Raw genomic sequence first — 16718 nt, 5'->3', positions numbered from 1 at the left:
GGCTAACAAGAAGACATATTGCTTGAGGAGGAAGACCACAAGAGTGTTTAACTTGGAATGCTGAAGGATTATGCAGCATTATGAAGAGGGTGCGTGCAAGCGAGCTTAATCCGTCATTTGCTGGAACCTGCCTGCTTTGTCAGGCATCTGCCACTTCCTGCTCGTGTTATGTAATCGTTTAAAGCAACTCTTTTGCCAGAGAGTTTGTTTCTTGTAATTAGCAGAAACTGAGAGGAAGGTCTTTTATCTTAGAGTCAGATGCTATTAGTCAATACAGAGCACAAAAGAAATATGAAAGATAATTTTTATTTTTGCAGTGTTTGATGAATAAAATCTCAGCACATTTCCGGTAATGCATATTTTTAAGTTCTATTTGAGACCTGCTAAAGATGCTAGCTGGCTCAAGTCTGCCTTTTTATAGATTATAATATGTACAGTTACCATCTTGCTGTCCACAAGTTACTTAAGTGTACAGATAGCACAGTCAGCAGGATGACTAATTCCATTTGTGCTGATTAGACTTGTTGAGAGGTAGGGTTGCCTCCCGTCATGCTGTGCTTTCAGGTATGCTGCAAGAGAGATTGGACTATCATACTGTTACTGCAGTGTATATGTTTTTTAGAAAGGACAATTTTTTGTTGTTACTGAACTGACCAACTTTTGTTCAAAATTAGTCGGTGAATGTGCTACAGCTTACTCAACAGAAAATGCTGAGGTCCTGTTCAAGGTTCATGGCATTTCACAGTATTAAATTAAGCTTACAAAGTTGGCGGCTCTTGTTCTCCAGCCTTTTTCTTCTGACTCCTTGCCACAGAATTATCCCTGGGCCTGCAGAAGATAGTATAAAAAATACAGCTTGAAGTAATTACTTCTCTGAAGTCATGGATTATTATTTTCTTTTTCTTCCAAGATTTGTCCCTTTTTTTCAGAGCCTTTTGCTGCACGCAGCTTCCTCCTGTCTGGGCACACCTTCATAGCTTGTCTATAGTATCTGCCCAGTAAAAGTTGTTAGCTCCTCAGGGCATATACTTGTTTGAACAAATACACCTTTTAGAATGCCCTACCTGTCTTTGGGACCACATTAAAAGACATGGTAATTAACGATGGTTAATCTTCATACCTTGTACCTTTATATAAAGCAGCACCTTATTTACCGCTGTTTTAAATTCATACGATAAAACTCTGGTTTGCTCAGTTTTGAAGAAAATAATGAGGATTCTTAATTTTGAAGCAATATTATTTTTAAAATTCATATTCCTGATTTACTCAGTAGATTACACTAAAATAAAGTGCCATTAATTTGTCAATAGAAGCAAAACCAGTGTATTTTTGAAACCTGATGATTCTTTGTTTATTCACATAACAATATTTTAGCACTAGGGCATATCTAATGCTTGTTCGGAGTGCTGAGATTCTTTTCAATCTAGACGATTCCAAAATCCCTTACTCTACCAAAGATACCTACTTACATCACTGAAAGTAAGGACTAGTTGCTTGCATAAGATCTTGAAAAAAACATGAGAGATTATACAAAACATTTGTTTGAAAGAAGACATGCTATGAAACAAAAAAAAAGTGTTTCATTGAAAGATAAGTAGTTTTCAGTCCAGTTTATCACAGAATAAATGTGAATGTGACCCTTGTAAAGTGACCTTCCTAGCTCTCTGCCCCTTTCTTTCAGTACTGTCTTTTTGGAAAGGATAAATTGCAGACGTCAAAGTTTTAAATACTAAATACAAATTTCTGGGTATAAACAATAAGCTGTGAAGGGCACAACCAGGTATTCCAGAGCAGTGCACTGAAGTTTTCAGTGTCAAGCTTGAAATACAACTGGAGTTTAGTGAAGAGGTCTCGTGTACTTGAGATATTTGAAAATGGGATTCTTTATTGCTACAGTTACATACGGATGTACAAGACCAAAGTGTGCGCGTCTGTTAAGAAATAAAGCTAAGCAAAGCATTAAGTTCAGCCTTGACTTGGCAGCTGCTACTGAGGGAGGAGTATCTACCTCAGTGAGTGTCAAAGCACCTGTGCTGCTAATATTACTAATGCTGCTCTTATTGTCACTGAGCATTAAAAAGAGCTATCCTCAAATATCTTTGCTGAACCCCCCCCCCCCCCCCCAAAACCACTAGCTAATTAGTGCTGTTGTTCAGAGCGAGGGAAGATGTCTCTGTGCATTGCTCTTAAACCAAACTACTTCAATCTTAAATATTTCTACACAGGTTTATTTTTACAAGTTGCACAATTTCAAAAATTCAACCATGTAAATTGAATAACACAGCTAGAGTCGTTCATTTTCGTTGTAGTGAACTCTTGCTATGATCTGCAGTGTAACTCCAAGTTTTGTGTGGGTTTTCTCTGGAAATGGAGCTACAGGTACTTATCAGGAGAATTTTTGCTAACGATTAGGTCTACAAAACCCAAAGAAGCAAAAGGACTTCCTAAGTTGTGGTGTTTTTCTGTTTCTGATAACAAGTTGTTGATCAGACTGTTAGCAGACAGATTTTTTCCTCCCACACAGCATTATTTGAGTTGATGGTTGACCATTTTTGCAGAGGTCTTTGCCAAGAATACAGCTTACATACACAGCATTAAAGAGAAATGGTGGAAAAAATCTTTGAATAATTAAAGGAAATGGAGATTTGATGAGCAGTAAAGGACTGGAGGGAACTCTGATTGCTGCTTCAAGATCTTTAAGGAGATACAATAGCAGGAACAGTTGAGGGGGAACAGTCATGGAGAACAGGTTAGAGAGCTTTGATCTCTTTGTTAGTTCTGTTTGTCCTGTAGGATGGCAGTCCTGAAATCACCTGTCTTGAAGTGAAAGAGAAATATGAATGTGGTTTGGAGTGTGTTTCAAATTCGTCATCTGAATCATGAGACAGTGAAGCTGTCCTCCGTCTGTGCTAGGGAGTTCTCTGTTTATGGAAGGGAGTTCTGGCTGGGCTGCATAAGCAGAAATTTAAACAGTTGAATAAGGCTAATGGCAACTATTAATTTTTTAAGAATCAGCCTTCTGAAGTCTTCTGACTTAAATTCGAGTGAAACAGCAAAACCATTGTTTTGGTTAGTCATGTGAAAAACACGGAGTCTTTACTGAATATTACTCAAAGACAAACTTGTAATCAGAAGACAAACAGAAGTGAAACATTCAAAACATTCTTGGGTACCCTCAACGTTTCAGTCGTCTTGCCTGGATATAAGATTTATGTGCAATATCTAAAATTAGAACTTTTAATTATGATGACATTCAAAAATAATGACTTAAGATGGGGAGAATAATAAGTTCAATTAAAATATCTTTTGAGGTATGTCTATGTACTTATTCACTGAATTAATTTTTCCCAATAGTAATTATTTAAATTATTGCCTCTCTGAAAAGGGCACTTTAAAGACTGCGCTGACATGTTCCATGAGTTCTGTAATTTGTCAGAAGTTACTCAGCCTAAAAGTAAAAAACAAAACCAAACAAAACCCCAACCACAACTATTGTCTTCCATGTCTTTAGTAGACAGTCCAGCAAGCTGAGTGGTGGCATTGCTGTACTTGGGTCCCCTCACCAGCTACGAAGTCTTTCTAGAAAGCTTTTCCCTTTGGCAGTAACTGTATAATGCTATTGACTTCCCCAGTTGCAGAAGTAGATGCCACTGATTAGGAATTAAGAAGCAGTTCTCTTGATAAAATGCAAGAGAAAAATGCTTTTAATTCTGCAAGGAAATCATTAGGAACAGGAATGTAAAACAATGATGAACACAAAGCTAGAAGGGCTGATTTGAAGAACATACAGAGTGCTGTAGGACTTTGTTTTTATGTACTCTGTGCTCAGAGTAGAACATCTCTTTAATTAGCTTTTTATAATATTAGTGTTGAACCAAGATGTTGCCAAGAAAGGTAGTAAAGCTTAGGTTTTTGTGTGTGTATAAAATCAACAAATTGTCATGGATGCTCAGTTTGTAAGTGTAACTCCATCCACCTGCTCTTCACACTCCTGTCCCTAAGAAGCCATCTATTTTCCTCTTTAAGTGATTTTTTAAAGCTCCTTATTACTTTATTATCTGCAGTTATGCTTGATCTGAAATCTTCACAGCCTAACTTGACTGACTGTAGTATAAATGCTAATTTTGGATTCCTTTGCTTTTACTTAAATGTGGGGCTTACTTTGTCTGTTAGTCTTTAGTTTGTGCTGTTAATGCATTTGCTACACTGTGGGTCACTGTTCAGATATTTAATCTGATGACTCAACGAGGTGCTGCCATGAGTTGCTTTGCCCTTATTTCCTTGTTGAAGGGTGAAGCTGGCTGGAGATGTCTGCTCTGAGAACTGAGACAGAGTATTTCTTCTTGTCTTTGCTATGGGAGGCTTATCAATCACAGGATGTCAGTCTGTTCCTTGTCCTTGCTGCACAGCCTGTTTTTCTGCAGCTATAAAAATAAGTAACAAAGGTTTGGAACAAGTTCAGAGTTTCCAAATAGACACCTAGCATGCTCTTTTGGGGAAAGAAAGAACGGAATTAGTGAGACTTCATGTCATTTCCTGTAAGAAAAGCAGCTCTCTTTGTGTTGAGGTTCTGGAAACATCAAGATGTGGCCCTGGCAGATGGTCTGAAATTCTTTCAAATTCAAAGCTTCTTGAAGTCAGGAGGCTTTCTTCAATTATGCTAGTGGCTTTTGGATCAGTTTATAAATATTTGGTAACTGGGATGTATTTTTCCTAGAGAAAAAGTAAGTCTTTCTTCCTTCAAGACTCATGTTAACTAGGAGTGCATGTTCAGTGCAGATAAAGCTGTTTTATGCCTTTATGCTTATAGTACATAGTGTATCCACCAATTCACCCTTGTATCCTGGTCTCCCATGCTCTGTCATTATTCTGTATATTAAAATGATTCCTACCCAAAGCAGAAACCATGTTCTGCATTGTTTGGAAATAACAGATGCTGGAATCAATTTTGACATATATAGGTTGTTGTAGGGCATACATTATGCATGTTGTTGGCCAAAAAAAAAAAGTCAGCATTTTGAAATCTGCATGAAACTCTGAGGGTCATTCAGTACCTTTCATAAATGGAGAGCTGCTGTAAGGAATATAAGTAGTTTATATGAAATGATGAAAACATATATAATGGGTCTTCTAACTTTGTATTGCTTCAGTTCTAAAATGTAACCTTCCTTGACTCTGGATGCCATCCAGAGGGACCTGGACAGGCTTGAGGGGTGGATCTGTGCGAACCTCATGAACTTCAACAAGGCCAAGTGCAAGTCCTCCACTTGGGCTGGGGCAGTCCCAAGCACAAATCCTGGCTGGGAGGAGAATGGACTGAGAGCAGCTCCGAGGGGAAGGTGTTGGAGGTGCTGGTTGATGAGAAGCACAACATGAGCCAGCCATGTGCACTTGCAGCCCAGAAAGCCACCTGTATCCTGGGCTGCATCCAAAGCAGCGTGGCCAGCAGGGTGAGGGAGGGGATTGTCTCGCTCTGTTCTGCTCTTGTGAAACCCCACCTGGAGCCCGGTGTTCAGCTCTGGGGTCCCCAGCACAAGAAGGATGTGGACCCGTTAGAGTGAGTTCATCCAGAGGAGGCCATGAGGATGATGAGAGGGCTGGGGCACTTCTCCTGTGAAGACAGGCTGAGAGAGCTGGGGTGCTCAGCCTGGAGAAGAGAAGGCTCTGGGGAGACCTTACAGTGGCTTTCCAGTACCCAAAGGGGGGCTGCAGGAAAGGTAGGGAGGGACTCTTTGTCAGGGGGTGGAGTGATAGGACAAAGGGGAATGGATTTAAACTGAGAGGGGCGTTTTAGATTGGACATTCGGAAGAAATTTTTTGGAAGAAATTCTGTAATCAGAGGGTGGTGAGGCACTGGCACGGGCTGCCCAGAGAAGCTGAGGATGCCCCATCCCTGGCAGTGTTCAAGGCCAGGTTGGATGGGGCTGTGAGCAACCTGGTCTGGTGGGAGGTGTCCCTGCCCGTGGCAGGGCGTTGGAACTGGGTGGGCTATAAGGTCCCTTCCAACCCCGACCGTACTATGATTCTATGACCCGTAGCTATAAGATTAAAATACTCAAAGGTGTGGTGTGTTTTCTGAAGGGTATTATTTTTCTATAATGCAGCTAAACTGGTACTTATTTAACTCCTACTCTAGCATGCTTTCTGCTTTTCTCACAAGGTTTGCTTTAGATAATCAATTTGCTTAGATCTGTGACCCACAGCTTGGCTATGAAGACTTTACTAGGAATCTTGGTGTTTTTCTCCTTTTCAAGTGAAGCAAGATTTAGGAATTTATTTATGGAATAACTGGGCCAGTTTGTTGCTCCTTGATTTGAAGGTCAGAAACTGCAAAGCTGGTTTAGCATCTTAAAAATAGGCAGGAAGCTTCCTGACAAAAGTTTTCAGTTACGTGGAAATGTGACCTCATGGAAATCAATGAGATTTTTGTTGGAATGTTATCTGCTTTTAAACATAATCATGAAAAAAAAGTATATCTTTTTGCCAGATATTTTTCCAGGAGTTTTCTGGAGTTGTCAGATACACTCGATACTGCAGTTATGTACATCATAATGGCAGTCTCTAATGTTAATTGCATTTTACATTCTAGTCTTTATTTGTGATAGAAACAGTATAGAATGTTAATCAATGGCTACACTTAAAGAAGTTCTGTAACATACCACTTTTTCCTGTTTTGTTTTCCAGCAAGTACTCAGGTTTGTTAACAAGTGTATTTGTGATGAATCCGTGTGCAAATTAAGAAAGTAACCTCTAGAATATTTTTCTTGTCTATCTTGAGCTTGCCTGAGCTTCAGTCAAACACTTGATATACAGGCTCAGAGGAACTGATCTGTTACGAGAGGAGGCTAGAAACTTGGCTCATTTAGACTAGCAGAATGAAAGTTAGAAGGGTATGATTGCTGTCTGTAACAAATGCAGGCAGGGAAAAGAACTATTCAGCCTGTAATCACTAGGTGAAATGGATCTAAGTTGGCCATGAACTGATTTATGTTGGACAGTAGAAAATGCTGAAATGGAAGTTGTGAAATGAACAGTAGCAACAAACAAATTAGTTTTAGGATAAGCTTGCTAAACAGATAAAATTGAATGAGCTGGTTACTCTGGTAAGAATGGATGGGATTAGATCCATCACACCTCTCTGTACTGTAATTAACATTGCTGTAGGATTTTACAGAATTAAGCATATTGAATTATATGAAAGTATTCTAGGCGTAGTATATTTTAACATGATTAATTCTTCATTATATCTTAAATAATTCTGCTAGTTCACACACTGCATTTTTCCAAATTCTATTGGCCTGGTTTTCAGAGATGCTAAAAATCATAATTACCAGTGAAATACCGGTAAATAAAAATTACAAGTAATTTTACACATTTATGATTAACTTAATAATTTCAGAAATGTATTGTCTTAAAGGAAAATAAAGCACTGCAAACAATAGGATTTGCACTGAAAAATGTACGAGAATTTCTTCATTCTCACCTGGGATTAATACAAAGGTGGCGTTTTAAGTATGTTGTTTCTGCACATTAGTAATGTGATAAACTAAATCACCTGATACACAGTTTCATAAAGCAAATAATGTTTTTATAGGTTTGGTTAGACTTCCATGTATGTCTCTAAGATGAGGGCATGCTCACAGTTAATCATGTATGCAGAGCTATCATTTATATTGTGATGAGGGAGTTTTCTTGCATTAGGATGAAGTTGTCAGCTTTGAGTAGCTGCTTGTATGCAGCATTGCTTTCATTTGCCACACAATAGGTGCAGTGTCTCTTGATGCTCAATCAGAATTTCAAAGCATGACAGCATTAAGCTGAGAAATAAAGCAAGGTCTGGTATTTACCTAAGTAGAATAATGGCCTAGTAATAATTAGGTGCCCATTTTAGGTACACCAGTAACCTGAAGAAATAGTAAAAGTTATGAAGTAATTTGGATTGAGTAATGTAGGAACTGGTATTATTTTGCTTAATGTTTCATCAGCACTTGGGAGTATTATTTATTCTTAACTACAGAGTAGTAATTATTGAACGTGATTTCTTTCATGTTTCATACAATTTAGAGGAGATCATGTAAGAGATGACAAATAATTGTGCTTCTTGCCGCCTAAATTGCAATAATGATCTTGCAGCAAGATTAGGTCTTTTCCAGACGTACCAATCCTTTCTGTTAGAAGTTAATCACTAACCTGGTCTCCTATGACAGGATGACCTGCTTAGTAGATGAGGGAAACAGAGGTTGTTTAAATGGATTTTAGTAGAGCATTTCACGCTTTTCCACAGGATTTTTTTAGGAGAAACTGTCTGCTTGTGGCTTGCACAGGTGAACAGTTTGCTGGGCGAAGAACTGGCTGGATCTCTGGGTTCAGAGAGTCCTAGAGAATGGAGGTCAGCCCGCTTGGTGGCTGGTCACCAGTGCTGTTCCTCTGGGCTCGGTGTCGGGGCCTGTTTTGGTTAATGTTCAATCTAAATGCGGGGACCGAGTGGGCCCTCGGTGTCTTTGCGGACAGTACCAAGTTAGGTGGGATTGTTGATCTGCTTGTGGCTTTGTGGAGGGATCTGAATAGGTGGGATCGATGGGCTGAGTCCAATCACATCACACTCAAGAAGGCTACGTGCCGGTTCCGATTTTGGTTCATAACCCCATGCAGTGGTACAGGTTTGGGGAAGAGTGGCTGGAAAGTTGCCCAGCAGAAAAGGACCTGGGGGAGCTTGTTGAAAGCAGACTGAACATGAGCCAGCAGTGTGCCCAGGTGGCCAAAACACATATGGCATCCTGGCCTGCATCAGAAATAGTGTGGCCAACAGGACTTAGGGAGGTGATTATCCTCTTGATTACAGCGCTGGTGAGACCACAATTTGGATATTGTGTTCTGTTTAGGGTCCTTCACTGCAGGTAGGATAGCGAGTTGCTCGAGTGTTTGCAGAGAAGAGCTGTGAAGCTGGTGAAGGGACTAGAAAACAAGACACGTGAGAAGCAGCTAAGGGAATTGGGTTTGTTTAGTCTGGAGGAAAGGAGGCTGAGGGGAGACCTCATTGCTCTCTACAACTACCAGAAAGGAGGCTGCGGTGAGGAGGGTGGTGTCAGTTTCTTTTCTCAGGTAACAAGTGACAGGATGCGAGTAAATGGTCTCAAGTTGCAACAGGAGAGGTTTAGATTGAACATGAAGAAGAATCTTCTTGAAGAAGGGTGGTCGTGAGCTGGAATGGGATGCCCAGAGAAGTGAGGGAGTCACCGTCCGTGGAGATATTATAGACATGTGTGGGTGTGGCACTAAGAGACATGGTTTAGTGATGGGACTTGGTAGGTCAGGTTGGTGCTTGGACGTGATCTTGAAAGTCAAACCCAGGTGACCCTGATTCTATTACTTTCCAGTAAGAAGCTGTTTAAACATGGCTGCCCAGTGACCTTGACTTTGTGTGCCTTCACTCTTATTTGTACTATTAGTATACGTTCTTACAAAATCTTACTTAACCAAAAAAGTTTGAGGTTAAGATTATAAATGGATATGCCCACTTAATTATAGTAATCTTGAAAATTCCATGTGGAGCTAAAACCAGGGAAATTATTACACAAAGTATAAATTAAAGGTAGAGCGAGAGTGATCAACAGTAGACCTATTCTATTGAAATGATGCTTTCCTTGGCAGTATAAAGACTGAAAAAAATGCTATCATAACATCTTTTAAGTCTTTGCTATGTTTCTTATGGAGCTGGCACTTCTTCACATGATTTCAAGTATTCTTATAATATCACAGGACACTGTTTTAGTGCAATAGACTAGCTGTCCATAATGCTTTAAGTATTTTTTTTTTCAAGTGCAATTATAGTTATAAGAACATGGAGTTAGAGTACCCACAATTTTCTCTTCGTGCTGAAATCTCCCTCCCCCTTATTTCATATCTACTGGGGAGGGCTCTTGAACTGTAGTCAGAAACAATGACTTAATTCTTTGTAGAGGTAGCGAGAATAATCTTTGAGTGAAATATTTTGTTTCTCTAGGGGTGGATTGCTCTCTTTAAATAAAGAAAGAAATGTGGTTCAGCTGTCTAAATGCAGCCGGTATTCATTTAGAAGTAGTAGTGTGCAACCAGAGTTCTTGTCTTGAAAATGAAACATTAAATTGATCTAAGCTTCACTACATGTAACCCAAAATATTGTCAAAAAATGAAGGAATGTCAGCCTTATTCTCTTGAGCATGTTCACAAGAGCAGTAGGCTCTTCAGTAATATTGATCTAAAAGCTATGAGATTGTCCATATTGGTATTTTTAATACCTGTTCATCACAATTTTTAGCTTAGAATTACAAAAATAACAGTGAGATTTGAACAATACGCAGATCCAGGGATCTCTGCACTTATAGAAGGAAGAGGAGGGAAAGGAATGAAGGAGGAGGCTCTTCTAGGAAGAGTCTTCATGGAAATGAAACAAACTTTGCCCTAAGAAGAAGGAAGGACAAATTATTTTTTTTCCTGCCCTTTTTATTTAAAAATAGTTAAAAAAAAAAAAAAAAAAAAAAAAAGCTAGGCTGTATGTGATAATAAACTTTTATGAGGTAATAATCAGGTGAAAGAAATAGTCTGCCTTTGTGCCATAATCAGGTACCTATTAAACAGTGTCTTTTGGATGCTTTTATGGTCTTTATACTTCATAAATTGTTGCTAACTAAAATATATTTGATTTTTTAATTTGTTTTTTGTTTGTTTGTTTTTGGTTCAGGTTTACCAAAAATGCAAGTAATTCGAAACTACAATGGAATACCCCAACCAGCGCCACAAGATGGTCCACCGTTGCATATCCAGATTGGGGACACTATTGAACTTATTACAGGCGATGCACATAGCTTATTTTGGCAGGTACTGTATGGTTTACCAAATAGCCATTAATCCCAGATAACAAATGTGTTGATATTTTGCTTTTGTAACTTCCTTTTTTTTTTTTTTTTGAACAAGGAAAATCTGATTTGTTTTAACCAAAATAAATATCTAATACAACTGTTCTTACTTTTGTAGTACCAACAGTACCTATATTGTGTAAGGCTTGAATGTTGCAGCCTTAGAGTAAAAGTCGTATTGAGTAAATCTGCAAGAACAGGACATAGGTAGCAGTCCTTCCATTGAAATTATAGGAGTTAAGGAGAGGGTTTGACATATAAATGGCAAAGCCCTATGTATTTTCACTCATTGCTTCTCCGGCATGGCAGAACTGGAATCTGTATTGGCAAAACTCAGTTACAGGTAGTAGATTTATGGGGGAGAGAAATTGCTCTGCAAAACAGAACCACACCTAAGCATCTTGATTACCTCTCAAGTCATTTGAGGGTAGTTTTTATGTACAGAGGACAAGTATAATCTATTGACAGCAACATTAGTTACCTTGATAGAAATTCAGTATCACATAATACATATCACTACTGTTAATGAAATTTCTTTTTAGTTGAGCACTATAAAGAAGAATTAAAAATGCTGGAAAGTTTATTTACTTTAAAGATAGGTGTATGAAAACGTCTCATTTTCTTGTTTTTTTTTTTTTTCATACTAGAATCCTGCATACTACTGATATTATTGGATTATAGATTATTGGATTGAAAACAGAGCAAAATAGAAGAACATCCAGGGTAGTAATAGAACAATAACAGGGAAGCATCAGCTGTCTTCAATTGTTGTAGCTGTTTGATTTTTTTGTTTGATTTTATTTTTTCTCTATGGCTATATTAAATTAATAAATATAGTCATAACAGCTTGGTCTGTAACATGAATTAAGACATAATTGTTTTTCGCTGGCTTCAGTGAGGATGATCTTCTCCAAACTATTCAGGACAGAATCAGTGAACTCTGTTCCTATACTTCTGGGTGATCCTGAACAACTTTTAACCTGGGGAGGTCATAACCAATAGAATTACTTTATCTATTAAACAATATGTAAATAATTGTAAAAGAAAAAAAATTGCTATATAGCAGACCGATGATATTTCACATTGTGAAAAATAAATTTTGTCAAACGTTGGTAGTCAGATTTTTGCCTATATAGATTTATATTTAGGGCTTTGTTCTTAAATTCTGATTCAGAGAAGTACTTAAGCATGTTCTTGATTTGGGATCAAGTGACCAAGTAGACAGTATAATTATCAGACTAATACACTTCGTATAAGCTAGAATTATTGTGACCTTGTGGGACTAATTCTATTGTTATGTCCATATCCATCCATCCATCAACTCAATCTACTGGAATTATCGTCAATGTTATTTATACCTATCATGTTAAGTAATTTAGCTAGAATCAAATTGTGTTCAGCTAGCAGAAACTGGAAAGTGGGCGAGGCTTTTTCCTCAGAAGCCTCAGTAACAGTTTTGAATCTTAGTGAAAATTCTCATGTTCAGTAGAATCACTCAGGAAATCTTTTCCTTAACAAGTGGTCTTGTCACAGACTGCTCAATAAAGGTTTTCATAAGACTTGTGACAACATCTGTATTTTAAAATGCATATTAAGAAAACTTCAAAACATTTTTATGAAAATCTAAATTTTATTCAAGAGGCATTTTAGAATAACTTGTAGCTGACCTGCAAAACAGTAATATAAAAATGGATTTTTAAGTGCACCATTGCTCATTTTAGAAATTCAAATTCTTGTAATAGAGAAGTATTTGTGGTTTAATTTTTTCATTCTTTACAGTATGTCAAACACCCCAAGTTATTAAGCAATACTTACTTTAAACTACAGCTGGAAAGCAATACTATCAAATGTGTTTTGACAGATATCAAAATTCTGTGAAGTTAATGTTTGCATGAATGATTGTATAGCAGTTACTGTGGTAATTCTGCAGTCAGTCAAGGCTGTACACAGACATGAATCTACCTGTTACACAGCCTGGAAAACAGAAGCAGGATTTTTTTTCTGTGATGGCCTTCCCAGAGACCATCTGACCAATCACAGAGACAATAAGATGGTTGAGATATGTATTTCTGTATGCTGTGCATTTGCTTTCTGCCTCCCCACTAGTATCATTCAAAACCTAAGCTTTCTTTGAAGAGAAGGTGCAAGGGGATTGATACTATCACAAGAAATCTTACTGTTCTCAGTAAACACTTGTGTAGAAAAAGGATGGTCCTGTGCTGATCCTCTTGTATCCCATTTTGCATGACTGCTTTTCTTTCCTGTCAAGGTGCAGAACTGGAAGAGCCATGCTCTTTGCCTAGGTGTTGCTTGTTTATCCTCACTTACAGAATGAAATTAAAAAAAAAAAAAAGGGGGTGGGGGAGATTGAGAGTGGGTGGGTGGAGAGAAATTTTGACATTTTAAATGGAAATTTCAGACCCTTAACCAGAGCACTACTAGTTGTTTCAGCTGTAATGGTGTACCTTTTGAAGTAGTCTTGTTTTTATTGTGGACGTGAGCATTTCTCTCCTCTCCAGTTTGCTCTGAGTAAACTGGTACCTGCTTAACCTGAGGGCAGGCTTTCAGGGGTGCCACGATGCCTGCCATAAGATATAATGTAATTCTAGCTTTGCAGGTTTCCACCGCAATTACCCACCATCCTCAGGCAATCGTCTTTCTCAAGTATGCTGAAAGAGTACAGGTAATTCCTGGGCTGATTCTTTCCATTCTCAAAACCAGCTTTTCTTTAATGCAAATTAAACCCATATCAAGTAATTGCTAATACAGATGTCCTTCCTAATGCTTCAGTAGTTAGTAGTCCTGCTGTAAACATCCAAAAGACATTAAGTATATTGTAAATATACTTATGATATAAAACTGGAAATTGTGTTTGAGAGCGAATTAATTTTTCTATGTTGCAATGTAATGACAACCCACTGGGACAGTGGAAAATGATGTTGTTACACGCTACTGTGTGAAAAAAGTCAGAATGTGGAGAGGAACTAGCATGAGCTCCTTATCTTTTCCATACAAGTATGGAGCATAATTCTCATTTGGGAAGAATTTTGCAGAAAGCTAGGAGTTACTGTGTGATTGCTGCTAAGAGAGGGAAATATGAATCTGATGTCTCTGTTCAAAGTAGTTACCTCAAGCTAAACTGACAATATTCATTTTAAGACTTTCTAGATAGTCAGTTGGTGTACCCCAAAACACAATGGGTATTGGCTTTGATAAAGTATTTTAAAGGCTCAATGTGTAGCAGATAGGAGGAGGTAAGCTTTCTGATCCTGAAAGGGTATGCTTTGAGAGGGAGCAGCTTAGAGCTAGCTAACAGGAACTACTCTGCACAGAGAGCATGCAGAAGAAAACTTGGTTTTGCTGGGAAAAGAGCAGATCTGGAATATGGTTCCTACTCATATATGTTAAAACATTGCATTTGTGTATATTTGGGGGGGGGGCAAAAAAAAACCCAAACAAACACTAAAAAACAAGGGAAGTAAGGGCTGGAAGTTGAGAGAGAATATAGACTTCAGCTTCCTCAGTCTGAGGTGGGAGCTGAGTACGAGGGAAAGAGGAAGAGCTTGAAGCACTTCTTTGCTCAGATGAAATGATGATAGAACATAAGGGCCTTCATTTATACATCAGAAAACTTCTCTGTGAAATTGTTCCTAAGTTTTCCCTGAGCACCTGAGTAGATGTGCTGTGTGTCTAGTTTTTCCTTTATTTGGAATTTTTGTCTTTTCAAGGGATTTCTCATAAATGAGCAGAACTTGGGTGGATGTTCTTAAGCATCCTCTAGAATTATGCTGCTTTGCCTTGAATTTAGATGAAAGGAATTCAATAGAGAGCTAGCCTGAATTAGGTCTGAAAACTGCTTTTGTCCTGGTTTGGCGTTTACCATGTAATGCTGATGCTGGTTGAAAATGTTTATAAAGGGATAGATTTTTAATTACTTTCATTTAAAATACCAGTAATTTTTGAGTTCCTTATATAGATTCTGTATATTGCTACACTATATTGGAAAAGTGAGTGATTTTACTGTGCAGCTTTGTAGGCTGTAGCAGTTCATTAATAGGAGATGATCTTAATTTCACATTGTGGTATCATAGCTGTATATTGGGTTAAGATTTTTCAGTGTATGTTACAATGCCCCTTGTTTGTTAGGCAATTTAAAACTCTTATCTTGAAGGGTCTCTTAGAAAAGTCGCTTTCTCATATTAATGGTAGTCTGTATTTCTTACTGAACATATTTTTCTGTCTGTTGCATGTATATCATGTAATCTGTCCTGCATAGCATTTCCCTCTCTGGCTGTGGGATAAGTTAATGCATGTGTAAGTCATGCATGAGTACTGCAGCAGCAAGGACTTCCGTGAGAGAGGCTTGTTTCTCTCCTGTCATGCAACTTTTAGGATATAAGCAGGTGTACTGTACTGAATTTTCCTAATTTTAGTCTTTCAGCATGAAGTAGAGTTGACAGTAAATATGTTCTGATATTCTACTGAATACAGGCAGCATTCATTCATTGTGGTTCTTACAACATGCTTACCTGTAGCCATGATGTTTACGATACATACAAATAAACTGGTATTAAACTTAGAGTTACCTAACGTCTTCTGAAATACTGGGGAGGCAGCACTGTAAAAGTGCTCTCTGAAAGTGAAAACAGGGCTTTTTTCTTTCAGTTTGTGATTTTTCCATCCAACTCGTGTCTTTCTTCACCAGATACTTTGCAGTAAACAAAAAAAAATGGGTGAAGGACACAATAATTAATAATTTTTTAGGTATCCTGGAATGCTAGCTCTGTGCGAGCCCACTGAAGTTGCTGCGCATTGCATAGCTAAATAGCAGGGAGGAGTCTGGAAATAGCAGAAGTGTCATTTGACTTGGGAATGCCTCTTCCATTAACACAGGTACAAGAGTAGCGAGTCAGCCTCTAGTCTTGCTGAGAGTGTCATTGAAAGAAATGGACTGAAGGGCTTCATTGGCCCTTATATATATTAATATGTATGAATACATGTACCCACATGCACATATATATTAAAACATAAATACAACGTAATAGTGTATATATATGTTAAAAGCAGTTCTGTCCAGTCAGTTGCTTTTGCTTTTATGATGACCCTAAGTCTTTACAGGGAGTGTTCAAAGGAAATGAAATGCTTACTCATCAAACAGTAAGCAATTAGCAAGCAGGAAATGTAAAATAGAAAGAAATGATTAGTAGAAGTGAAGCATGGTGGCATGATAATTTTGCTGTTAATCATGACCAGTTGATGGATAGATCTTAAATTTTAAAACCATCATCTGACAAGTCAGTTTCTTGTATGAACGACACCAAGCCTTGATGAGTTTAGCTAGGATTTCTGAAGGTAAATAAATTAACCTACTATCCGAAGAGCATTATCAAATGACTTATATCAGTTCGTTATCTACAGAACATTTTCTAGTGAGCACTTTCCTTGAGCAATCTGTGATAAATCAAAACCTGTTCTGTTTTAGGGATTGGTTTTGTTTAACTAGCAAAGACATCTGAAGTGATCCAATGTAAAGCTTTTCCTCAGAAGGCAAAGCCTTTCTTGGGGTTCTCTCAGTGTTTATTACATTCGTGGTATTGTTCAAAATGTAAAGGCAAAGTTTAGTACCAGTCGTAGTACTTGAGGAATTGGTGTCCCAGTGATGGTAGTGATGTTTTGTATGATGAGAGCCTGTCCACGTGACGGCTACTGCTTTCACTTTGGGTTTGGTATACGTCCATAGAATGCATGCTACACTTGTAGCCTCTTCTTGCCCAACAAAATGACACACATTTTGACACAAAATGTCCCACAGCATCTTCTGAC

The 16718-nt window shown here is 38.1% G+C and overlaps 1 protein-coding gene across 6 annotated transcripts in view; it reads left to right on the top strand.

Moving 5' to 3' along the window:
* Window positions 1-16718, top strand: part of VAV3 (vav guanine nucleotide exchange factor 3) — a 275359-nt gene that overhangs the window by 131695 nt on the left and 126946 nt on the right. For all 6 annotated transcript variants that reach the window (XM_048066888.2, XM_048066894.2, XM_048066889.2 and 3 more), the window contains one exon: window positions 10721-10857. In XM_048066888.2, coding sequence (XP_047922845.1) covers window positions 10721-10857 — 137 coding nt within the window. The remainder of the gene's footprint in view (window positions 1-10720; window positions 10858-16718) is intronic.

This window comes from Anser cygnoides, chromosome 8, assembly GCF_040182565.1.
Source record: "Anser cygnoides isolate HZ-2024a breed goose chromosome 8, Taihu_goose_T2T_genome, whole genome shotgun sequence".
Lineage (NCBI taxonomy): Eukaryota > Metazoa > Chordata > Aves > Anseriformes > Anatidae > Anser > Anser cygnoides.
Note: the sequence above shows the minus strand (reverse complement) of the source record. Positions and strands in the feature narration are given on the sequence as shown.